This window comes from Eurytemora carolleeae, unplaced genomic scaffold, assembly GCF_000591075.1.
Source record: "Eurytemora carolleeae unplaced genomic scaffold, Eaff_2.0 scaffold720, whole genome shotgun sequence".
Taxonomy (NCBI): domain Eukaryota; kingdom Metazoa; phylum Arthropoda; class Copepoda; order Calanoida; family Temoridae; genus Eurytemora; species Eurytemora carolleeae.
Window position 1 is genome coordinate 58,118 of NW_019396622.1, and position 27,639 is coordinate 85,756.

Here is a 27,639-nt window from a genome sequence, read left to right on the forward strand (position 1 = left end):
ATGAATTTTGAATTTCAGATATTTCTTAAAATAATGAATTTATGAAGAAAAATTTAAGTGAACTAGATAAAAGAAACAATGAAGTGTTTAATAATTGTTATTTCCCTTATCTCCCTCAGTCAAGCGGATACACTGAGGGGGGTTGAGGACGGGAAAGTGAATGAGGAACAAGGAGAAGGGGAAAAGGAAAAATTAAAGGATGGTGTAAGGGAAGGAAAGAAAACCTCAGATTGGAGTCAAGTTTACAAAAGGAAAATACAGAATATGCCAATTCATGATTTTAATTTAAATGGTTGAATTATGATTATGATCATTAACTTATCTTAGTCGGTTTATTCAAAAAACAAAACCTGATCCATGCTTTCAATCAAAAATAACTTTATAAATAACTAATTTATCTGGTATTAAAATTTTAAACTATACCTTCATTAAACCATCACGCTGTTGTTTGCACTTTAAAATATTCTATTTCTTTAAAGACAATTGTTTTGAAGATACCACTTTTTCTTATTTTGAAAATGAGATCAATTATTTATAACAAAAGTAAAGATTATACTGGTAAGTACTAAAAAGTATAAAAATAATGTTTTTATTTATTTTGTATTTGTTTAGCGAGGAAGAATATCCTTCCCCTCAACCTCATGCTTACCCTCTAACCAAGGAAATGAGAAGTGCAGATTGGTTCAGTTCGTATCCATATCATAGATATCAGGAAACTATAGAAATTGTTAAATAAAATCCTACCTCCCCACCACCCCTCCTAAACTTAATTCCAGGGATAAAAGGGTAAAGGATTACAACTTAGAAATAAATTTCAATTGTAATCCTGTAAAGTTTTTTTTCTTTTTTTGTTTGATATTTTTTAATTTTTTAATTTTCTTGGATTAGCAGGCTGAGGAGAGACAGGACGGATTCCTGGAGACGGTTCGAGATGGTTTCTCCGGGATTGGAGATGGAGTACGCAACGGGTTCTCCGGGTTGGGAGAAGGAGTAAGGAACGGTTTCTCTGGGTTAGGAGAAGGGGTACGGGGCAGTTTTCCTGGTTTGGAAAACGGAGTTCGGGGTGGCTTTGCCGGGATAGGAGAAGGAGTACAGGGTGGTTTCTCCGGGATAGGAGATGGAGTGCGGGGTGGATTCTCTGGGATAGGAGCTGGAGTGCGGGACGGATTCTCCGGGTTAGGAGAAGGTTTGATGAGACTTGTCAGAGCAGAACCTAACAGGAATCATTCTTCTCAACTTATTCTTTATTTAGATTAAAGTTAACTTTAAAAGAGTTGAATTTAATAATTTAGAAGTTACGTTAGAATATGCTCCCCCCCCCCCTTGCACCTGCCCTCTTCTTTTTAAGGGCCATCATTTCCCCCTCCACCTCCCCCTTCAAAATACTTTACACGCAAAACCCCTAAAACTATCGTTCTTCCCTCTATAAATTTTCTGTATGACACAGCTAGAAGAAATGGGAAAAATATTAAAACAATTTTTAATTAACTCAAAAGTCAACTTATGAATTCAAAAGTGAATGCGAGCCTTTTGAACACATTTGGAAAGCTTCGTGAGCTTTATTTCTGACTGATTAACTACGATGTTGACATTAGTTGACATTTGTTATCATTTGTTGACATTTGTTGACATTTGTTGACATTTGTTATCATTTGTTGACATTTGTTATCTTTTGTTGACATTTGTTGACATTTGTTGACATTTGTTATCATTTGTTGACATTTGTTATCTTTTGTTGACATTTGTTGACATTTGTTGACATTTGTTTTTAAGATGTTGTTAATTGGTTGAATAATCTCGTTGCTTGGGAAAATGTTTACCAAAGTATCTCTGAAAATACAATTCTCAGGGTGCACACATTTATAAAAATAGGCTGGGTACACTACACAGCTGCTAAAATGGGCATGGTTACATTGCACACAGTTTGGAAAAATTTATGTTTTAACTGTATGATTTAGAGTAGACTTAAACGTGTTAATCTGTCTCAGTGAATTTTCAGTTTGTTAGATTTGGTTTGATTTGCATTGCGTAAAAGATAGATTTTATCTATAGTCTAGGATAGAGGTGTGTGGGGGCCGGGGGGCCAGGGGGGGAGGGTCTATTTAGTTTAAATTCTCATTTTACTTGATTAATAATTCGTTGGTTTTCCTAACATCGGTTCTTGTCATTTTTAACTGTAGAAAAAATGTATATTTAATCTCAAACTATTTTACTTTAATTTCCATCAAAATATTTACGTTAAAGGATTATAGGGGAGTAAAATAGTCTTTTCCGAGTAAAGTTAGAATCGGATTAACTTGGGATTGATAAGGATTAGAATTAGCTTAAACTTGAGTTGAATGATATTTTAATAGGCTGAGCCGTGTAGCTAAACCTGACCCTTTGGTTGATTTTGCGCTAGGGAAGATTTTTTTCCCTTTCATTTAGTTTTCTAACGCAAGGCCCCCCCCCCTGTCTCCTGTTTCCAACTCCGGATTGGACCCACCCTCAATATATCCCAACCCTTTACATATCTATCCTCATTCCTTCAAACTTTTTATATAACTTTTGCATCGGTATTTATGTCAAATATCGTCAAAAAATCCTTCCGTCTTCAGATGTGAGTTACGGTTTACCATTCCTAGGATATGTTTATCACGGATTCCATTTAAGGAACAACCTGCAAAACTTCTTTTGCGAAATTGTTTAAAGGGACTGTAAGCGTAATTTCAAGTGAGCTTTCATGCAAAAATAGCAATGCCCGATTTACACCGGTACACTTGAAAGCTTTGTCTTATCAAGTTTGAGTTAGATATCAATGTTTTGGTTTCTTTAAATTGTTAATTTTTATTTGCGGTTTCTCTGCGCAAGTGACTCGCGGATTTCATGTTTATAAGAAGCAACAGAGAAACTCGCAGAAATAAACACTTTGAAGTTAGAAAAACGACGATATCTTCCACATGTATTTGATCAGATAAAGGTTTTAATGGTACCGTTGTAAATCGCGCATCACCATCTTTGCATGAAGGGTAACTTGTATTTACACTTACAGTCCCTTTAAACATTTTTCAAGAATTGAGTATTAGAAGGGGAGGAGAGGTGTTTGTTTACGTTACATTAATAGCTCGAAATACAACAAAATAAAAAAGTTTTAAACTTTATTTTGAAAAACGTACGTTGTATCAAGTCTTACAGCAAACTCTGTTTTTCAAGTATTTGTTAAAATTTTCAAATTAAATTAACGAAGAGAATAAGTTTTGAAGAATTATAAATTCAGAAGACCTAACAGTGTCAGACCAAACAGGATCAATAGGGATGGCCCTCAGGGACCACTAGACGGTCTTAGGGGCCAAAACCCCAGAAGTCCCTTAAATGGACCCCTAGGAGACAACAGAGATGATTTCCAAACTCAGGTAAGTTTTTAAATTTTATTTTGTAAAACTTTAAAGTTTTCAATATCACCCAATGTCACCATATGCCCACTTTTCAACACCTTATTTAGTCCTTTAATTATATTTAACGCACAATAGAACTATTTCCTGGTCAAAATACCCCCAAAACCCAACCAACCCTCAAATGTCCTGAAAAATGCGAAGTCATTGTCCATACAAAAGGTCTACATGGTTCTAAAAACCCCGTAGCCCTAGAAATATACATTTAAACATTGCAGCGCACATGTTTCTACCTTCAGTTAAAAAGTTTAGAAGGAGCAATTGGCACTGCATATATTATTTTTTAAGAATTTTACTATTACTCTTTTCTAATAATGTTTCTATTGACACATCTGTCGTTATAAATGAATCCTGAGAATTTAATCTTTAATAATCATCGTATAGCCTTGAATAAGCATCTAATATTAACCAAATCTTTAATTCAGTTTGTTCAAGGATACTTACAAGGCTAAAACTTTTTGGATAGCGCTGATCCACATTTGATGGAACTTGATAATCCAGTTGTAAACTTTTAAATCAAAGCCTTTAAGGAAAATATACTGTATGAATTATTAGTATAATAAATTATACAAGTAGATGTTATCTTTTGTTGACATTTGTTGACATTTGTTGACAATTTGAAGTTATAAATATAAAATGAATTGTTTTATTTTGAATATTGACAATGATATGTGTAAACATAATATATATATATGTATAAAAGCAACACTAAGTGACGCGCTGCGTCACGGTCAACCTCCCCTTCCCCCCTCCCCCACCTGCGTCAACTTTTTACGCACTATGCACACGCTAATAAGTGAATATTTGAAAACTCCGGCGTTATCGACCATAACCTTGAAACATAAACAGACAACGTCCATGTTTTTAAACAGATTTTTCTGATTTCAAAACACGAAAGGGGGGGGGTAGATTTATGTAAATAGGTTATAAATTGTCGATTTAAAGGGAGTGTTCGCGAAAAATGAAAGTGGGTATAGGCTTAATGCGATAAAAACGCGCTTTTGATCGCTTATAATCTTACTTCTATCTGTTGCGTCTATAAGGAGAAAATTTTTAAAAACGACTAATACCGAAGAACGTAGTATCCATACAAGTTCAGAAAGATGCAACATACGACTTAGACCGTAAAAAAATCTATTTAGTTTCAAACAAATCATTCGGATATTACACCCTATGGTCATCGATTATCTTTCGCCACATTTTTGTATAGTTGATTTTTCATAATTTTTTTGATTTTATTTTTTAAAATAACATTTAGCTTCCAACTTGTTTTCGAACATTCCTGGAAAATATGAAAATGTCGTCTTCATTACCAAAAATCCTCGAAACAGGAATAAATGTTTTCATAAGTAACTCTCAGATCATAACAATTAAATCATATTATGAAAAATCAACTATATACAAATGTGGCGAAAGATAATCGATGACTATAGGTTGCAATATCTGAATGATTTGTTTGAAATTAAATAGATTTTTTTACGGTCTAAGTCGTATGTTGCATCTTTCTGAATTTGTATGGATACTACGTTCTTCGGTATTAGTCGTTTTTAACAATTTTCTTCTTATAGACTCAACAGATAGAAGTAAGATTAAAAGCGATCAAAAGCGCTTTTTTATCGCATTAAGCCTATACCCCCTTTCATTTTTCGCAAACACTCCCTTTAATTATGATTTATCATTATAAAATATTAGTAGTATGCAGTTTTTCTTCTAATTATACCAATACTAACATATCCTGGCCCGTCAGGACAAATGGAGGAAAATGTACGCTAGATTGTGACGTATGTATTTAGGTTAATCAACTACACTGATCATTGTTATTAGATGCAGTACGTGGAAAAGGGATTTGAAAATAAACCAAAATTTCGCTGAGGGGGGGGGGATTTATTCATGGACTATTTGGGTTATAAAAAGAATTGTAACTTTTTCTTCACCTTAATCATACATGATAAAATGGTAAATGAAGACAACTTCTAATAAATATACAGTGCTCCCCAAAATAAAATGGGAAGTATTGGCGACTTTTCAAAATATCCAGTGCTCCCGAAAATAATATGGAAAATGAAGACGACTTCTTATAAATATACAGTGCTCTCCCCCAAAAATATAGTAGGAATAGACGACTTCTCTTAAATATTAAGTGCTCTCCAAAATAAAGTGGAAAAATAAAGACGACTTGTATTAAATAAACAAAATTGAATGGTAAAGATTGGTGGCTTTTGATAAATATACGGTAATAAAAGGGTGATGTGAAGACGACTTTTCTTTAATATGCAATCTATTTTTCAAGAAGCATTGTATATTTATGAAAAGTCATCATCACTTAACATATTATTTTGAGGAGCTCTGTATATTTATGCTTACCATATATCATTTTGGGGAGCACTGAATATTTCTGAGAAGTCTTCTATGCTTACCATCTTTTTTTGGGGAGCACTGTATATTTATAAGAAGTTTTCAATGCTTGTTATTTTATTTTGGGAAGCACTGTATATTCTGAGAAGTCGCCAATGCTTACCATTTTATTTTGGGGAGCACTGTATATTTATGAGAAGTTGTCTTCATTTACCATTTTATCATGTTTGATTAAGGTGAAGAAAAAGTTACAATTCTTTTTATAACCCAAATAGTCCATCAATAAAATCAACCCCCCCCCCCTCCCCGAAATTTTGGTTTATTTTCAAATCCCTTTTCCACGTACTGCACCTAATAACAATGATCAGTGTAGTTGATTAACCTAAATACATACGTCACAATCTAGCGTACATTTTCCTCCATTTGTCCTGACGGGTATCCTGGCGGCTACTCTTGCTTATTGAAAATATAGACAACAAAAACTATTTTCCTTCTCAATTCCGGGGTGGAAAATTGTGAAACTCCCCCCTCAGCCCTTTACCCCCTCACTCCTAACACCCCTCAACCCTTTACTGCCTCAACACCCCTCATCCCTTTACTGCCTCAACACCCCTCATCCCTTACATATTTTATTAGTTGTGTTCGATATTGTACCAAAAGAAAATGAGCTAGTTTAATAATAATGATCCTGGCTAATCCTTTCCTTAATCCGGCGTTTAAATCCTTTCAATAATCCAGTGTTTGAATCCTGTCTATAATCCGGTTTTCTCTGCAATAATTCCAAGGGGTGACATTATTTAAACCATTTCATGCAGTTTCTTCCCACGCCACCACCTAGGGCAGAATCTGTAATATTGTTCTTTAAATATCATTAATTGTTTAATTGTACACAGCTTGATGCATCCATAATAATTATTTTAATATTATCATATTATCCTTATTATTATCAACATCATTATTATTATTATCATTATCATTATCATTATCATTATTACTATTATTATTATTATTATTATTATTATCATTATTATTATCATTATAATTAAATATAAAATAAAGTAAACAAATACCAAGACAAGGAAGATAAATGGGATTTAAAGGGACAGTGGACGAAAATTCAAGTGACCCTCCATTTAAAGAGTGGCTGCAGATCCGATTCCCAAATGCACAATTTAAACCTTAATTCATGTACACTGTACACTGTACAGTACATAAAAACGATCGAGAAATATATTGTGTTTCTTTCGGTTCACGCTGATTTGACAGTTCGGTCCTGTTCTCATCAAAATTTGACCAATTAATCATAAATTTTCGGCTTATAAACTTTTCTGTCGGTAGATGCGTTTAAAAATAGAAAAGCATTAAAAGGCCACTCTGTAAATTTAAAGCTTTTTAACTTGTAACCCAAACCGCGATTGAACTCAAATTGAACAAACCAAATGAATCTCGTTATCATCCCATAGTAATGTCAAATTTCGGTTAATGCGTCCTGTTATCATAGTTGTTAATAACGCTAATTGCATTTTTATGGTTTTATGTGGTACCGAGAAGTATGAATGATTAAATTTAATAAATTTAGTGATGTCGTCCTCACTTCTGTCACCAAAACATGTTCCAAATAACTGAACTTTTATAAAAAAAAAAATTAAAACTGGTTAATTTCCAAATATAAAAATATGTGTATATCATGCTTCCTTGATCAGATAAGGGTTTAAACAGTACTGTTGTGAATCGGACCTAAATTGTACTGTACTGTACAGAGTACTGTTGTATATTGTACTGTACTGTACAACAAAGTACTGTTATTCAGTGTACTGTACTATACAGAGTACTGTTGTACATTGTACTGTACTGTACAGATTACTGATGTTCATTGTACTGTACTGTACAGAGTGCTGTTGTTCATTGTACTGTACTGTAAAGAGTTCTGTTGATTATTGTACTGTACTGTACAGAGTACTGTTGTACATTGTAATGTACTGTACAGAGTACTTTTGTTCATTGTCCTGTACTGTACAGAGTACTGTTATTCAGTGTACTGTACTGTACAGAATACTGTTGTTCATTGTACTGTACTGTACAGAGTACTGTTGTACATTGTACTGTACTGTACAAAGTACTGTTGATTATTGTACTGTACTGTACAGAGTACTGTTGTACATTGTACTGTACTGTACAGAGTACTGTTGTTCATTGTACTGTACTGTACAGAGTACTGTTGTTCATTGTACTGTACTGTACAGAGAACTGTTGTACATTGTACTGTACTGTACAGAGTACTGTTGTACATTGTACTGTACTGTACAGAGTACTGTTGTACATTGTACTGTATTGTACAGAGTACTGTTGTGAATCGGACCTAAAATTAACAACAACAAATAAGAACTATTGTTTTCAGTAAAACCTTCAAGAACTGGTTTCCTTTCAATCGTTAAAATTTGTCTTTCATTCAAATTTTGGTCAATTGTTTGATTTAAAAAGATTAATTTTTTTTTTTTTTAAACTATTTTTTTTTCTCATAAATATTTGTTTAGTTTAAGCGTAAAGCAGATCCCAACCCACTGACAGAACTTGTAAACTTCCCTCAGCACGTGATGGGAGGATTTACGAAACTGACCGGGATCCAGCTACTACCTGCCTCAGCCAAGGTATCTAACGTGCTCGGCTGGCCTGCTGACCGGCGCATTGAGCACGTTTCCTCACCTGCACATGCACCCGCACATTATTCAGATTCTGAACCTGCTCCGTCTGAGATTTATCAAGATTATCTAACAGCACCTAAACATGTTCACAACAATCACAAGGAAATACATTTAGCTGAAGATAGCGAAGCTTCTGGTTCTACTGCTTCTCTGAGTTATTCTGAAGCTCCATCTGACTCAGATGCTCCAAGTATATCTGCTGTTCCCAATTCTCCAGCAGCTTTAAGAAAATCTGCTTTTACAACTCCAGCTGTTCCCGGCTCATCTGCTGCAATAGATTTATCTGGTTCTCCTGTTTCTTCCAGTTCTCCTAGTTCTCCAGTTGTTCCTACCTCTTCTTTGGATTTCAACTCTGCTGCTTCTCCGAGTTCTTCAATTTTCCTTGCTGCTCCAAACACTCCTGCTTCTACAGCATCATCTACTGATTCTAAAGCATCATCTCCCTTGTCCACTGAGCCTGCACCCAGCTCTTCTATTACTGATGTTTTTAATCCTCCAAGATCCTTTGCTGGTCCAAGTTATCCTCCACCAAAACAAAATCCGCAAAACTACAGATTTCATCCTGAGCGGAGCTACCCTTCTCCTTCCCCCCCTCGGTCACCCAGATCTCAACTCCGTCGCCCCTCTCGAGGTTCTCCTGGTTTTCCAGGTTCTCCAGGACCACTTGGAACCCCTGGAGGTCGACCCCGTAATGATGATTACAAGACAAGGAATCCTTCCCAGAGTTGGAAGAATTCTCTGGTAAGACAAGATTCTCCAGCTAGGTTCAATTCTCTGCTTTCCCTGTTCCATCTCCCTGCTCTCTACCCAAGTTCGGAGAACCCAGGATCCCAATATTTACGGAGACATTTTGCTCCTCCACCTAAACCTAAAGCAGCTAGGATTGCATCTTCCATTAAACTAAAACCATCTGCAATTTTGGATAGATCAGCTCCTGGTCTGGCTAAACCTGTTCATAGTGAACCTAAACCTGCCTCCAGTAAACCTAATCCTGCTACCAGCGGACCTAAACCTACTCTGAGTGGACCTAAACCTACTACGAGTGGACCTAAACCTACTCCTAGTGAGCCTAAACCTAGTATCAATGTTGATAAGGTTGATCGGTTAAAGAGTCATATACTGTACTACCTCCCCTCTCCAGATCTCTCTCAGCTCGCCCCTGTAGATATTCAAACAAACTATATAGAGACGGATCATATTAAATCTAAATATAGTGTGTACACCCCAACCAAAACTGTTGAACCTTTAAAGGTGAATTATGTTGCTGAATCCCCCAAGAAAACTGCAGAACCAATCAAACCCAAGTATATTGTTAAGAAGAAAACTGAAGAACCGATCAAATCTAAGTATTATGTAAATGCTCTTGAGCTGAAATCAACTGAACCAATCAAATCCGAGAACTTTGTTGATGATTCCAAGTATTTTGTTGATATTCCAAAAGAAGCAGATAACCCCATTGGATCCGGATTTTCTGTTGAAATTCCCGAAAAAACATCAAAACCATTCCAATCCGGAAATTTTGTAAAACTATCCGGGAATTCTGAGGAAGTCAAGTTTGACAGTTGGAGATTTGGAGCACCAATTAAACCCAAACGATTCAAGCCGTTATTAAACAAACCTGCGGAACCAATCAAATCTGATTTTATTGACGCTATTTCTGGAACATTTGTTTACAATGAACCTGAAGCTGAGAGCTCCTTTGACGTACTTCAGGCAAGGATTGATGAGAAACTGCAGGATATTATTGATGACATAGCTGATGAAGTTGATCTAGACGGAGACGCATCCGAGATTAGTATTCAGCTGGATATAGCTGGAGAACCTGAAGATTATAAAGTTGATCTTGTTGAAATAGATCAAAATGATGAACCTGAAAACTTTGAACAAGAGGCCATATTCCGTTCTGAATTCAATAACATGAAAATCCCCGAATTCCCTGAAACTACGCCAGAAGCCGATGTTGAATCGACAACGCAGTATCTTATCGAGATTGAAGACGTGGAAGAAAATGAGAATGCAGAAGACAATGAGACTGAAGAAGATAAACAAACCCCAGAAGAGTATGATATTACAGAAGAGAGAGATGAAAATGAAGTAAATACTGATGAGAGTAAAGAAGATCTAAATATAATTGATGATACAAATGATTCAACTGAAAATAATAATAATGATGAAGAAAACCTTCTTGGATCTGAATTCAGCTTTGTCATTGATTACACAGAGCCTGAAATACAACAACTGAAGGTAATAAAATCAAAGATAAATAATGATTTACAAAGGTCAAGTTTTAGTTAACAGGGTAGAGTTAGGTTCTAGTAGATTCTCTTAAAGAATGGGAGAGAAGCAGAATTTCTATTTAAAGGGACTGTTGGTGTAATTTTAAGTGAACCTCTAATTAAAGAGGGGCATGCTCTTTAATACAACGTTTATCATGTTGATGCTAAACAAATCTTGAGAATCCTATATGCCCCTCTATCAATGAAGGTTCACTTGAAATTTTGTTTACAGTCCCTTTAAGTCTCAGGATGAGAAATCACCTGAAAGCCTTCCATTACATAATAATTTATCATTTTGCAAACTTTATTCTACATAACCCAGAATATACATTTATTCTACATAAACCACAATATACATTTATTCTACATAAACCAGAATATACATTTATACTATATAAACCATAATATACATTTATTCTACATAACCCAGAATATACATTTATTCTACATAAACCAGAATATACATTTATTCTACATAACTCAGAATATACATTTATTCTACATAAACCAAAATATATAAATTTAGACATTTTTCATGAATAAATAAAATTTTACATTTTCCGTCTCGACCAGCGTAGTTCTTCCATTAAGAAATTGTTTTGAAATCCAATTTTTATAAAAAAAAGTTTTCAACATTCTTAAGATATTAATCGGCTGTCATAGTAATTTCAAATGACCCTCTATGTATGGAGGGGTAAACCTGATTCACAATAGTACTTTTTTTGGCCAATTATATAAAAGATATTGCCGTTTTTCAAGCTTGACATGTGTTTAATTCTTACCATTTCCTCCATTATTTCTAAAGCAGAAATGCAGAATTTGTGCTATAAAGAACCCACAAATGAAAAAAAGTTTCTTGGAAGGCTTTAAGTGTATTGATGCTAATTGAACATATACCTTTGATTTATTTTTTAGTCCCATCAAACAGATAAAATATTTGGAGAAGCTTAAAATTTAAACAACTTCATATACAGGGTGTCCCAATAAACATGGAAATTCAGTGACGACTTCGATATCGTCTTTGTTATGAACTAGCATTGAAATACCTGATTTCAAAAGCCGTAATATTATTATGTATACTAGAGTTTAATTTATGAAAACGGTAAATGGCTGCAATCTGTTGCGGTCATTTGCCGTAAATGCCTGCAAAAGATGTGTTTATAATGTCTCCGCAAGATGAACACTGACCAGTGAAGACGGACAAGTTTACTCTGTTTGTATACTGCAATTTTCTTGTTTTACTAAGTACAACCGTATCCAGTCAAAACATAAACAAACAAATTGTAAACATAACAGACGAAAATTTTACGGATTACAGCTTTCTCAGAAGGTATCACTATACTAAATCAAAGAATTATTTAGAAAGACGATATCGAATTCGTCACTGAATTCCCATGTTTCTTGGGACACCCTGTAGATCTAAATTGTTTGTAAACGAAATGTATTCATTTAAACCGCAAGGCAACTACCTTCGGCACAACATTTTATACATTTGGCATTACAATAATATACTTTGACAGATTTGACCATGATATTTCAATCAATATATTTCTATTGTTGTTATTGTTGATATAAATCCGGAAGTTGAGATCTCCGCGTGGGTAAAAACTGGAACTTATGCGCGGTGGCGTGGGTAAAATTTTGATTTCTTGCATTTGGTATGGGAAAATATTTATCAAAATTTACAGGAAGCGTTCTTATTTATCTCAATTATTTATTCAATAGAGGAAGTGATAATTGGATTTTAATTTATTTTTAGTTTTTACAAAAACATGTCTTTCATATCAAATATTTTAGCATTTAGCTGTGTTTTTTTCAAACTTATTTTGAAAACGTAATTCTTGTGAAACAAAGATTTTAGTTCATTCCAAATATGTTTTTTTTCGATTTGCCTAAATTCTTTTAAAAAAGAAACACTTGAATTTTAAATATTTTTACAAAGGAATTGAGTTTTTGCCACAAACTTAAATTTTCGAATTCCAATATCTTAGCGACCTGATGTTGTACACATTTGATATTTCAAACTTAGATAAGTTAAGCTAACATAATTCATAGTTTGAAATATCTAAGGTCTACGACATTTGGTTGGGACAATACAAGGACTAGAAAATCAGAGTTTGTTGCAAAGACTCAATTTCTTTAGGATCAAAAAGTGTTGGAAGTAGAATGCATTAAATGTTTTAAATAAAAATGGAAAATGTTTAAAAACTAAGCCCTGAATAATGCATGAGGGGGCGGACGTTTAAATTCTTTTAATGTATTATTCATAATTCTGCATTCAACTTTTTATATTCAATACCAAGGACGTAGTTACAACATAAACACTAAACAGGTTTAAATAAAAATTTACAATTATATTCAAATCAAATTGAGAACCATAGAAACCGAAGGGACCATTTCATTCATTCAATTATATTCATAAAAAGAATTATGAAGGTCTTCAAGAGAAAGAAGGACATTATGAAAACTGAAAAACAAGGAGGAGGTAGGAGGTAGGAGGTAGGAGGTAGGAGGTAGGAGGTAGGAGGTAGGAGGTAGGAGGTAGGAGGTAGGAGGGAGGAGGTAGGAGGTAGGAGGTAGGAGGTAGGAGGTAGGAGGTAGGAGGTAGGAGATAAAGTTTAATGATTTAACAAATGTTACTATTGCAGGTGGATACCGAGGTTGTGAATGTTGTTTTGCCCTGAATGAAAAAGTATTTTTGTAAAATTATGAAAAAAGAATCTCGTGTTACTCTGGAATATTTGTTATTTGTTGATTTTTATTGTAAATATTTTATATAATTCTAATTATACTGGCTTCTCAAGTTGCCAAACTATCTTTCTTTTATTTATTTTTGCAAAATATTCGCATCAATTGTGATTTATCTGCAAAAAAATTGCAATATTCACAATATGCACTCTATACAAGAAACAGATAAGAATAATTTGTTCTTCTGCACGTGCAATAATGATGAAATTTCTGCACTTATTATTGTTTTGATGCTAGCTGTATTTCCTCCTTTCTTTACAACAAACATATTTATTTATGTACAACACTTAATATTTATGTACAACACTTTATATTTATGTACAAAACTTTATATGTAGAAAGACTTCATTTTCTAGTCAAAATTATTTTTACGAATATTCCATTTTTTTTATAAATTATTAGAAATATGAACACAAATGAACAATGAACATTTTGTTTACTTTATGAACATATTTGTTACTTAATGAACATACTGTTTACTTTATGAGCATATTGTTTAAATTATGAACATATTTTTTTGTAAAAAGATTATTATGTTTATCTGTAGAAATGTTCCCAATGAATCGTATGCTTGCTAAAGATTATGTTCAAGTCAAAATTGCTCAAAATTAGTCAAAGTTCTTATATTGTTTAATATTTTTACTTTGTTAAATTATATATATAATATGTTAAATATAAATTTAATTGTTATCACTTTTCTTTTGCATTCTGCATGTGTCAAGCATTTACATATATGTTACACTCATTTTCAACCGTTGAATTAGTTAAACATATAAAAAATCCTTTCATCAAGAAAACAACTATGAAAATATTCTTTAAAGACACACTTAAATTAAAAGTACGGTCAATAAAATCTTCTTATCAGTTCTCTTTGAACCTTTACAAAGGAGCGCATGGAAACCCCGTTTTTCTGTGAACCGCTCGATCTATAGCCTGTAGGGTGCAAGGTAATAAAGCAAGGACAATTAATTACTGTTGCGTATTCTCTGCGTGCGTATTGAAACTAGTTCTCTCTGGGCGTTGATTTTAAACATGTACGTAAACTTGCATTAGTGTTACTCTAGTATCCGAGGAGGATAAAAGCATTTAATTTCGATAATTTTGATAATTCACATAGTTGTTTCCAATGACCAGAATATTTCATTAATTTCTTTTGTGAAAGATGGATCCCATGTTAGGCTGTGACATCCGTCTTGTGCTTAGTTTAGAGACCAGAGACAGAAAACTGCAGCACTATAAAAATGCGTACATTTCTGAAATAACTAGTTTTACATTATAGTTCTTTGGTAGGGTGTAATTTAATAGCCAACGAACAAATATTTATTAATCATCGCACACAAGTTTCAGGAAATTTTTAATAAAATTATCATTGTTACAGCAGACATATGTATCTCTGAAAATATTTATGGCATTTATTTATGAAATAGAACTCAGTTGCAAATATTAAAAATCCTAATTGAGACATTTCATAATAAAAAGAAAAAAACAGAATTTTACTGTTTTCTCGTTTAGAAATGGTATCATTCTAATTAAATATCATGGATGTTTTCAAACACAGCACATATTTTATTATTTAGAGCTATTTGTATAAAAAAATAATCCCCTAATTGCAATCTACCAAGTTTTTTTTTTATTTATTCTTTTTGGTGTTGAATAAAACCAAAAAGATTCTAGTACAATAGATGGTAATAGGTTATATCCTATAAACGTCTAAACGGCTGAACCGATCGGGCCCAAATTTTGTGTGGGACCTCACATGACCCCAATGAAGGTTTATGGATACTGAAAATTACAAAAATTTGCGTCTAAAAGTATTACATTTGCGAACTTTTTTTGTCATTGTTTTATATTGTACAAAGAGAAGTTGCTCACTGATAGAAGAGCCATGATAAAAAGTTGAAATAGGAGATGGGGAGCAAAGTGCCATGAAAGTCTAGTTTTATAAATGATGATTCCCGTTAGGTTTGATTTAGGATTTTTATACTTTTCAAACAGAAAAGCTACATTATCTTCCTCATTATTACTATTGAAAAGGTTTCTTAAGGTACCCTTGTTAATCGGGTATGTAAAGAAACTCGTTTAAAAGGATCAAATAATGCTCTCAAGGATATAAAGTACAACGTTTAAGATTCTACACAACATTATAATTGTTCACAGCTTATCCTTAATATTTGAAATAAATAATCCGAGAATTTTTTCTCTAAAATTCACACGGAGACAAGTTTTGCTGTTGCAAAACTATCAACAGAAGGTTTATTTCTAATCCTGAACTAAACTTGGATTATGATTTCTATTAATCTAAAGATATTATTCAAATCTGGGATGTTCTTAAATCTTTTAATACTTAATAGAAGATATGGCTATTTTAATCCTTCCCTCTCTCCCTCCAACCCCCCTCCATCCCTCATATTACTGATCACTGCAGACGCAGCACCCACCAATTAGGCATGTTCATTGTTCAATTCTTACGTAACAAAACCGAAACAATAAGATTTCTTTATATAAATTATTCTGATGTTTTAGAAACGATCTGGTACTATCAGAGACTCCTCAAAGCGAATGGTTCATTCAAAACCTCCGCCAGGGCGGAAACCTGGCACTAGAAACAAAAAACCCGCCATTGGTCCCAGACGGCAAACACCAGCAATGGAAACCAGAAAAGAGAAACCCGCAATCAGGACCAGAATAGAAACCCCACCAATTGGAACCAGGATGGATAATTGGAACACTCCGCCGCAATCTTTCCGCCGTAATCAGCACGCCCCTCGACCTCATCCGCCTCAAAGACCAAGCAAAGGTTTAAAACATAAGGTAGGATTATATTTAATCGCTATTTTCTATCTCCGTCCTAATTCTTGAACAGACGTGAATTAGCAGACCATTAAGTGATACTTAATTCTTAAATTCTGTCAAGATTTGATCTTGTATTCAAAATCCACCAAAAATAAATAGATTAAAATACTTTATATAGTTGAACTTTGGCGTGCTACAACTTTAAAGGAAAAGAGTTACTCAACGATTAACTTTATTTAAAAACTTAACTTATATAGTAAGATTATTGAATCTTTAACACATGATTTTATATCAGCTGATCTGGAAACTCCTCCTTGGATTTCTCTAGAATTATTCAGGAAGACGATATTCATATCCGCCACAGAACATCTAAAACGTAAAGCCCCCCCCCCCAAAAAAAAAGTCGTGAATAACAAAAAAAATCCTTGTGCTTGCTAATCTCCTAATGCTGCCATATATCTGGTTTCCTTTAAATTGTAAGGACCGATAAAAGATTTCTAAGGGAACTTAATTTTAGAAATATTCAATGTTACTAACAAATTTCCAAGAATTAACAATTGTTAAAACACCGATATTAAAAAATTAATAAAATCTGTTCAGAAAGTGAAAGATAGATATTTGCTAAATGTTTTAAAAGATTTTAAAAGAGTGGTTCAGCTGGTTCATCGAGGGGAGGAAGGCCAGACACAGCAACTTCTCGTCCGAGCCACATTCTCCTCATTTTCTCGTCCGAACCACCTCGAAATCCTCGTCCTTTAAAAAATAATATGGGAAGGACGAGGATTTAGAGGTGGCTCGGATGAGAAAATGAGGAGAATGTGGCTCGGACTAGAAATTATTGTGGCTGGCTTTCCTCTCCTCGTTCATCTGCCATCAATTTCATTTTTTTGAAAATGTCACTTGTCATTATTCAACCATTAAGTATCATTATTAAATAAAGAAATTAGTGGATTTTGAGATTTGGTATAAATTAGGTAATATCCTGAAAGTGACTGACCCTCAATTTTAGGAGTGGCATGCCTTATTCACAAATACACCCTTAAATATTTGTCGGACAAACAACAGGGATAAAGTCGTCGTGATTTTTATCCAATAAGTTGAACTCTTTGTTTCTGCTGCATAAAATTCGTAATGCTTTAACTCTAAACCGGCTGGGAGGGGGGCATTTGGTGAACGTATAAAATGCCTTTTTATTCTACGAGATGTGCAGGTGCACCCTTCAGAAGGTGGGTGGTGAGGATAGTAAAGGTCGGAGAGTGTTATGAATGCCAGAAACAAGCTTAAAACAATTGATTTAATGAAAATCGATACCCATATTTTATACCATGCGCATAGAATAAACATAGAGTGGGGATGGGGTCTCTTTAAAAAGAGACGGTAGTTGGGGAAGTTAGGGTAGTTGCCATTCAGATTAAACTTCAAGGGTGGAGGTGGGGTCTCTCTAAAAACAGACGTTAGTTGGGTTTGGGTAGTTGGTTTTAACTACCCTCACTACCCCAACTACTATCTGTTTTTAGAGAGACCCCACCCCCACCCTTGAAGCTAAATCTCAAATGAGAATCTACAATTAGAAATGATAAATTTTTGAATAAAAAAGGGAAACATTTTCATTATATTTCCTCGGACAAAGGTTAAAAGGGTATACTGTTGTAATGTCGCATGAAATTATTTTTTAATGATTAATTTTATTACTTTTACATTTTTAGTTTTGAGATAAATGCAACATTGATATCACAGACAATTTTCATGCATTTGATTTCAATCAATCAAAATTTAACAACCTTGGCCTGTAGCGACAAAGCATAGTTTTTATGTGATTTTAAACATTAAATTAATTAATTCATTAATTAAAGTTTGAATTCCATACACATTGTTTATTAAAAAAGACAATATTTTGTGCAAAGTACTATTTTTTCTTCATTTTATAATCATTTGAATCTGGGTTTGAAATGAAAATTTTTCTTTGTTTTCTTTTTGATAAAGGATTTTCTACTGTTAGATAAATATTTCCTTTAGTTAAGAAACCAAACCGATTTATTTTGTTAGGTTTTAGGCTTTTTTAATGTCACCCTTTATTCAGGGATCGTATTGTTAGCATTCAATAATTTCACAATGATTGATTTTACGTTTAGTCCTTCGGATATAATGATCTACATCCTACATGTACTTCGGATATAATGATCTACATCCTACATGTACTTCGGATATAATGATCTACATCCTACATGTACTTCGGATATAATGATCTACATCCTACATGTACTTCGGATATAATGATCTACATCCTACATGTACTTCCAATTTCTGATACAATTATAAAAATTGTATCTAATTATTTTTAATTATAGTCTATTGGTATTAACCTTTTTGTGTTGCCGCTGTGTATTTGCAAATATCGAAATTCTATAATTTTGTACAAATTTGGGTTAATGGTTTATTTGTAAATAGATTTTGTTTGCACAACGATACTTAAACTAAAAATAATTTTAAAAGGACTGTTAGCAAAATTTCATCCGATCCGATAAAAAGATTACAATCCTCGATTTACAATGGTATACCCTTGCACGCTTTGTCTGATCATAGTATGAATGAGAAATCCATCTTTTTGTTTATCTAAACTGTTTTTTTATTTGTGGTTTCTCTGCAAAGGTGACTTGCGCCTTTCTTCCTTTCAAGATATGCATTAAACACTTTTTGAGTCAGGAAACGATATTTTGATCAGATTAAGGTTTCAAGGTTATATTTGTACAGTCTCTTCAATGCTAACACGAAGAAGTAGTTTTTATCAATTTAAATTTAAAAAAATCTATGTTTCCGCAGGATTGTTGAGAAAAGGAATCAAATCACAACTTTAAAAAAGCAGCCTTAGTCTACATTCGACATTTCGGATTATAATCAAAATAAACCTTAAAATTTGTTTAAATGAGTAGCTAAAAGCAAAAAAACTATAAAACTTTTTAAATGTCTAAGCAAAATTTAGGCCATATTTAAATAAAGCTATAAAAAGATTTTCAAATTCCATCTTTTTCAGTTTTAACTTTTTCGATCTTACCTTTTTTACTTTTACCTTTTTTCGATTCTACGCTTTGTAGATCTGCTGTTTTCAGTTCTACCTGTTTTACTTTTTCCCTTTTCGATTTTACCTTTTTCGATTTTACCTTTTTAATTCTAACTTTTCGAGTTCTACTTTTAAGTTAAACAAATAAGGAAGTCTCACTCATCCTTGGTAAAAGAAAAGCTGTACAGGGTACCGTTGTGCATCAGATATACTACTCTCAAGATACAGGCGCACCTAAATAATTCAAAAATTTATAATAAATCCAATTAGAGCCTGTAGAGCATGTATGGTGTATAGTTGACATTGTAAATTGAATTAAATAATTAAATATTTGGTTTCAAGGTTGATTATAATCAAATGTGGTAAACAACAAACATGAATATTTTCTTCAAAACCTTAGAATTTCAAGGATTTGAGAAGTTGTTGCAAGTGAGAAGGGAGGGAATCATACTTCTTAATTTAATAGTCAGTTAACCCACACTTTTGAACACATTTGAATTGATTAAATGTAAATAAATAGTTAGCTTTCTTTCAAGGATTTTGAAGGACATATCCAATATCCATATGTATCTCTGTATCTCAGTATCTCTGTATCTCTATATCTCTGTATCTCTGTATCTCTATATCTCAGTATCTCTGTATCTCTGTATCTCTGTATCTCAGTATCTCAGCATCTTCGTATCTCTGTTTTTCTGTATCTCTGTATATATGTATCTCTGCATCCCTGCATCCCTGTATCCCTGTATCCCTGTATCTCTGCATCTTTGTATCTCTTTATCTCTATATCTATGTATCCTTATATCTATTTATCTCTGTATCTCTGTATCTCTGTATCCCTGTATCTCTGCATCTCCGTATCTCTGTATCTCTGTATCTCTGTATTTCTGTATCTCTGTATATCTATATCTCTGTATCTCTGTATCTCTGTATCTCTGTTTCTCTGTATCTCTGTATCTCTGTATCTCCGTATCTCTGTTTTTCTGTATCTCTGTATACAAGTATCTCTGTATCCCTGTATCCCTGTATATCTGCATCTATGTATCTCTGTATCTCTGTGTCTCTATATCACTATATCTCTGTTTCTCTAAATATCTGTATTTCTATATCTCTGTATCTCTGTATCCCTGTATCACTGTATCTCTGTATCTCTGAATCTCTGTATCTCTGTATCTCTGTATCTCTGTATCTCTGTATCTCTGTATCTCTGTATCTCTGTATCACTGAATCTCTGTATCACTACATCATTATATATCTGTATCCTTGTATCACTGTTTCTCGGTATCCTTGTATCACTGTATCTCTGTATCTCTGAATATCTGTATTGCTATATCTCTATGTCTCTGCATCCCTGTATCGCTGTATCTCTGTATCTCTAAATCTCTAAATCGCAGTATCTCTGAATTTCTGTATCTCTGTATCTCTGCATCCCTGTATCTCTGTATCCCTGTATCTCTGTATCTCTATATCCCTGTATCTCTGTATCTCTGTATCTCTGTATCTTTAAATCTCTGTATCTCTGTATCTCTAAAGCTCTGTATCTCTAAATCGCTGTGTCTCTAAATCGCTGTATCTCTGTATCTCTGCATCCCTGTATCTCTGAATCTCTGTATCTCTGTATCTCTGCATCCCTGTATATCTGTATCCCTGTATCTCTGTATCTCTATATCCCTGTATCTCTTTATCTCTGCATCCCTTTATCGCTGTATCTCTGTATCTCTGTATCTCTGTATCTCTGGATCCCTGTATTTCTGTGTCTCTGTATCTCTGTATCTCTGTATCTTTATATCTCTGTATCTCTGTATCTCTGTATCTCTGTATTTCTGTATCTCTGTATCTCTGTATCTCTGTATCACTATATCTCTGTATCTCTGCATCTCTGTATCTCTGTATCTCTGTATCTCTGTATCTCTGTATCTCTGTATCCCTGTATTTCTGTGTCTCTGTATCTCTGTATTACTGTATCTCTGTATCTCTGTATCTCTGAATATTTGTATCTTTGTATCTATGTATCTCTGTATCTCTGTATCTCTGTATCTCTGTATCCGTGTATCACTGAATCTCTGTATCTCTATATCTTTGTATCTTTGTATCTCTGTATCGCTGTAACTCTGTATCCTTGTATCACTGTATCTTTGTATCTCTGAATCTCTGTATCTCTGTATCTCTGTATCTCTGTATCTCTGTATCACTGAATCTCTGTATCACTAGATCATTATATCTCTGTATCCTTGTATCACTGTTTTTCTGTATCCTTGTATCACTGTATCTCTGTATCTCTGAATATCTGTATTTCTAAATCTCTGTATCTCTGCATCCCTGTATCGCTGTATCTCTGTATCTCTAAATCTCTGTATCTCTAAATCTCTAAATCGCTGTATCTCTGAATCTCTGTATCTCTGTATCTCTGCATCCCTGTATCTCTGTATCCCTGTATCTCTGTATCTCTATATCCCTGTATATTTGTATCCCTGTATCTCTGTATCTCTATATCCCTGTATCTCTGTATCCCTGTATCTCTGTATCTCTATATCCCTGTATCTCTGTATCTCTGTATCTTTAAATCTCTGTATCTCTGTATCTCTAAAGCTCTGTATTTCTAAATCGCTGTGTCTCTAAATCGCTGTATCTCTGTATCTCTATTTCTCTGTATCTCTGTATCTCTGTATCCCTGTATCTCTGAATCTCTGTATCTCTGTATCTCTGCATCCCTGTATATCTGTATCCCCGTATCTCTGTATCTCTATATCCCTGTATCTCTGTATCTCTGCATCCCTGTATCGCTGTATCTCTGTATCTCTGTATCTCTGTATACCGGTATTTCTGTGTCTCTGTATCTCTGTATCTCTGTATCTCTGTATCTCTGTATCCTGTATCTCTGTATTTCTGTATCTCTGTATATCTATATCTCTGTATCTCTGTATCTCTGTATCTCTGTATCTCTGTATCTCTGTATCTCTGTATCCCTATATTTCTGTGTCTCTATCTCTGTATCACTGTATCTCTGTATCTCTGAATATTTGTATCTTTGTATCTATGTATCTCTGTATCTCTGTATCCTTGTATCACTGAATCTCTGTATCTCTATATCTTTGTATCTCTGTATCGCTGTATCTCTGTATCTCTGTATGTCTATGGAAAACTAATAATATGTATATATTCAGGGTGGTAAGGGTTGGCCTAAACACAACTTTAACCAGATCGATAAACATTATCAAACTCATTATACAACCCTATTCAATAACAACAACAACAACAACAAGAACAACAACAACAACAACAACAATAAAAACAACTACAACAACATCGACAACAAGTATATCATAGAAAACAACCTAATCTCCGATGAAGACTACATTGATAAGATAATGATATCTGATGAAAACAAAGCTATAAATGAAATCCCAATCAAGGAGCTGATTAATTACCCCGTAGAAGAAAACATGATTAACAAGATGAGTGACCCCAAGGGTAGTGATGAGTCCCTGGGCTCTATCAGTCAAGTATTTATCGATGAAAATGAAACTCCTGCCACCTTGAGTAATATCTACCTGGATAACCGTCCTGCTACTTCAGCAAGACCTGGAACCACGAACCAAAACTATTTCTTTACTCCATCTCCAACCAACTGGCAGAGATCTACTCCTAAATCTTCAGGTAATGATTATGTCTAGCACAATACATATCTAAAAATTGAGCACGCTCTTTCACACTGATATTGTTTGTTTTAAATATTTCAGTTATTATTTAGTTTCTATTGGTTTATTATTCTGTTATGGTTATTGATTAACAATTTCTTTTTATTCAGGATTTCAAGGATTCAGCTCTCCTCAGGTTTCTGTAAAGACCAATTCATCCATCTTTATATTCAATACTCCGACAACTACAGAGTCTAATCTTGCAGAGAGACGGAGACAGACACTTTCGAACCCAATCCAGAGTAACTTGATCCCAGCCCAGGGAAGCTTGAACCCAACCCAGAGTAGCTTAAACCCTAGTACTCAGCGTCCAAACAGCTATTTCTACGGTAACTCCGAGGAAATTATAAATGGATATTTTACAACTCCTTCCCCTGACTTCTCCGGTCCTGAACCAGAGCAGGTTCCTGAACCCAACCCTGCTCCTGGTATACAGATAATACCAGAACCAACGTTCAGTCTGTCAACCGTCACACAGGCATCAAATCCTACCCAGATACCTCAAATTCCATCCCAGGGTCCTACTGTACCCATTTCCTTTCCTACCTCAAACCCTAGTTCTCCAACTCTACAATCCTCGTTTCCAACCTTGCAACCTTTTACTCCGACCCATATTCCTGTTCACCAATCACATAAACCAACTAGGATACCAAGTTTACTTTCTACAACCTCAACCCAGCTTCCTTCCTCACGACCCACTGAGCTCCCATCCTCCCGTCCTTCTCAGCTCCCATCCTCCCGTCCTACTCAGCTCCCATCCTCCCGTCCTACTCAGCTCCCATCCTCCCGTCCTACTCAGCTCCCATCCTCCCGTCCTACTCGGCTCCAATCCTCCCGTCCCACTAAACTCCAAGATATCAACTTGCCTCCAGGACCCAGAGTAAAAAAGAACTCTCATATTAGCACAACCCTTACTCCTCATCTCTCCCACTCTTCAATCTTCCAACAGTTCGGAGATCTAGTTAGTGTTAATATTTCAACTTATGGAGAACTTAAAATAAAACCTAAGGATGAAAACGACAATTATTATGATGATGGTTATGATGTTGATGATGATGATGATGATGATGATGATGCTAGGGATGACAAGAAATCTTCTCCCACAAAATATTCGATATCTCGAGACTTCAATATCGATCCTATTGATAAATTCAAGTTGGTCGAGGATAGAATTGATGTTTCAGAAGAAAAGGAGACCTATACTGTGGACTCTGGTTCTGTAAGGATAAGAAATTGGGAGAATCCCAACCCTATATTAAACCCTATGCTAGGAATATTGTCTACCCCAAGTCCCAAATCTGTTTTTGAATCAACTCCGGTTCCAAATATGATAAAATCAACTCCGTTTCCAAATATGATAAAATCAACTCCGGTTCCAAATATGATCAAATCAACTCCTAGCTTTAATCCAATTTTAATATCTACAACTCAGGGATTTAGCCCAACCTATCCAACAACAGCAGCAACAGCCCTTTACCGTACTGAACCCCCAACAACAGATTTACCCACCACAATAATGACTACCACAGATGCGCCTACTACAACAGCAACAACGTTAAAAACCACAAGTAAGAGAGGTATTATGAGTATTCGAGATGCAATCTATGCAAAGAAAAGACGACCTACAAAGCTAGCACTTATCAAGTCTACATCAGAGTCTTCAATCAAGGATGAGGAGATGACTATCTCCGAGGTTACGAAGCTAACCTCTGAACCTGTAGTATCATCCTGGAGTCCTCTTCAGCGAGGATCTACCACTACTTCCAAACCTGGCAGGAGTCCAACTAAACCAGCATGGCTCAGGTAGATTTTATAACTTTTTATTTTAATACAGGGTGTCCCACAAAATATGACAGTAGCATAACGACTTGAAAGTCGTCTTTCATCTTTGAATTTATTTGTGACATTTAATTGTCAACCTACTTAAACATGTATAGTTCATAAAACAATAACCACACAATTCTTCTAGACCAGGGAATTCCAAAATGTGATCTGCCTTTTTGTGCTGTCAATATTACCGGAGATATTTAGAATCTCGTTCAGATTTTAAATTTTAAATCTGAGCAAAATTCTGCACATCTCCGGTATCATTCAAACTACAACAGACCACATTTTGAAAATGCCAATTTTGTAATCATTAACTCTAGAATTTTACTTTTAATATTGGGTTTATGAATAAAAACCACAAATTTGAAATTACATCAACGATCAAAGACGACCTTTAAGTCGTCTTGCTACTGTCATGTTTCGTGGGACACCCTGTGCTTTACATAATGATTTTATAATGGTTCTATAACAGTATATATAATACATAAAAAGGTCTTTCAACCCACCTGTGGCTGTGCCCCGACCTGTACTACCCTAATTTTTTTTTTATATTTGATCAGCCTTTTCAGGGCTTAGGATGTCAGGTCACACTAAAACATATTTTTATTGATTTGACTTTAAATAATATTTTAGTTGGTCTAAATTGGTTTTAATTACTTCTTCTTCTCTTTTTTATTAATTTTCTCTTTAATTATTCTTCTTATAATAACAAATATGCAATATGCACACTGATCGTAGATTGATCGTAGATAAAATATTTATAAACGTTTGGTGTTGATTATTTTGTAAATGCTATACAGTGGTTGGCGTTTATATCAATACAATAAGGACGACCTTTTCTAGTTAGACTTTGATTTCTAACAAACTTTAAAAAATGAAAGTAAGCATTAAAGATGTTGTTAATTGACAGCTTCTCTTAGTTTACATCTTCATGTGTTTCCACCAACTGTTTAAAAGCTTGGTAGAAAATCAAAATTAAAATGTAAAGTCGTCTTCTTTGAACTGATGTATACGATTAGGACTGTATTTTTCAAGATTACTTGAATATTTAAGGTTGCGTAATATGCGAAACAGGGCAACCACCAGGAAAACTACAATAGAAGAAAAAAATAAGGAGAACTTGGATACAATAGAAAACAGAGAGGAATTAAAAGTGAGTGAAAATGAAACACAGGATGAAAAATACACAAATGAAATAGAAGAAGATACAAAGAGGAAAAAGGAAAAAGGAACAAGAACAAACCCAGAAGAAGCAAGAGAGAAAAGAGAAGAGGAGTTGAAAAAGAAACAAGAAGAAGCACGGAAGAAAAGAGAGGAGGATATAAGGAAGAATATAGAAGAGAAAATGAGGAATGAGAGTGCTGCTAAGGTTGGTGGGATCATGGGCCATGGCTGGAGTGGAACAGTTAGACCTGCTCCTTCAGGGATAACTACTCCAGGTAGGGGTTAGAAATGGGGGATAACTACTCCAGGTAAGGGTTAGAACTGGGGGATAACTACTCCAGGTAGGGGTTAGAACTGGGGGATAACTACTCCAGGTAGGGGTTAGAACTGGGGGATAAGTATTCCAGGAAAGGGGGTAAGAACCGGTGGATAATTACTCCAGGTAGGTTATAACTGGGAGATAACCACTACAAGTATGGTTCGAACAGGGGGATAATTAATCCAGTTGGGGGCTTAAACTGAAGGATAACCACTCTAGGTAGGGTTAAACTGGGGGATAATTACTCCAGGTATGGTTAGAATTGGGGAATAACTATTCATGGTTAAAAATAGGGGATACCTATAATTCCAGGTTAGAATAGAATATGAAAAAGAAGAGAAAAAAAATAATGGAAGGAAATGGTTAAAACTGTAAGGGGGAGGGGGGGTGGAGGGTTTCCACCAGGAAGGGGTTAAATCATGATTGTCCAATTTCACCTACTAAAACTAATGAACACACTTGTTTGATAAAATTGCAGGTTTATTCCTTGAATGTTCTTGCAGTTGTTTGTTCAACATTATCGGTTAATCTCAGCACAAAAATAACTTCTTTATCTTTTCTTTATTCAAGCTTTGTGGAAACCTGCATATCTACATGAAAATTGTATTTTGTTTTAACAGCAAATTTTTTTTTTTTTCACCAATAAATTTTCCATTGCTTTAGGTTGGCATATCCACTCCAATCCATTGAAACCATTGCCGCGAAGCGTCCAGGATTCTGATACTGCTGACTCTGTCCCAATTCGAGTAAAAAAGGAACTTTCATCATATCCTCTTCAACGGGATATTGGAGAAAATGTTCAGCTGCATATGTTCACGCTAGAGGACGCTATGGATAGAATACCTGAAAACAAAATGGCGGATAATCATGAACACAAATCAGCTGATCACCACGTGGAGAAACACGCTGGTAAACGAATAGACAGACCTGGCTATAACAGGTTTGAAACGAAAATCAGTGCTAAACCTAAACCAAATATGAATAGAAGAATAGGACCTCAAGATAAAGTTTGGACCCTAATAGGTCCAAGGGGGGAGATGTTTAGGTTCAATAAACTTAAAGATTTGCTCAATTCTCCGAATCTAAGAAGAACGATGGAATACTCAAACTAAAGATGTATAATGTCTAATGTATATAATTTATAAAAATATATTTATTCTAAATTATTTTATGGAAAAGAGAAAAAAAGGCAGAAAACAACGATGAAAAACAAAATTTAAATTGAGCCAAAAACGCAGGAAGGAAATATTGAGAACAAACAAAAAACAGGA

At 34.4% G+C, this 27,639-nt stretch overlaps 1 protein-coding gene across 1 annotated transcript; it reads left to right on the top strand.

The window, feature by feature from the left end:
- On the top strand, positions 1-27,515 carry LOC111706462 (histone-lysine N-methyltransferase, H3 lysine-79 specific). Its single transcript, XM_023479345.1, has 10 exons — positions 1-251; positions 613-712; positions 889-1,220; positions 3,257-3,392; positions 8,321-8,434; positions 16,036-16,323; positions 22,525-23,017; positions 23,169-24,861; positions 25,939-26,324; positions 27,032-27,515. The coding sequence occupies exons 1-10, from the start codon at positions 79-81 to the stop codon at positions 27,478-27,480; spliced, it is 4,164 nt and encodes a 1,387-aa protein (XP_023335113.1). The 5' UTR covers positions 1-78; the 3' UTR covers positions 27,481-27,515.
- The last annotated feature ends 124 nt before the right edge of the window (positions 27,516-27,639 follow it).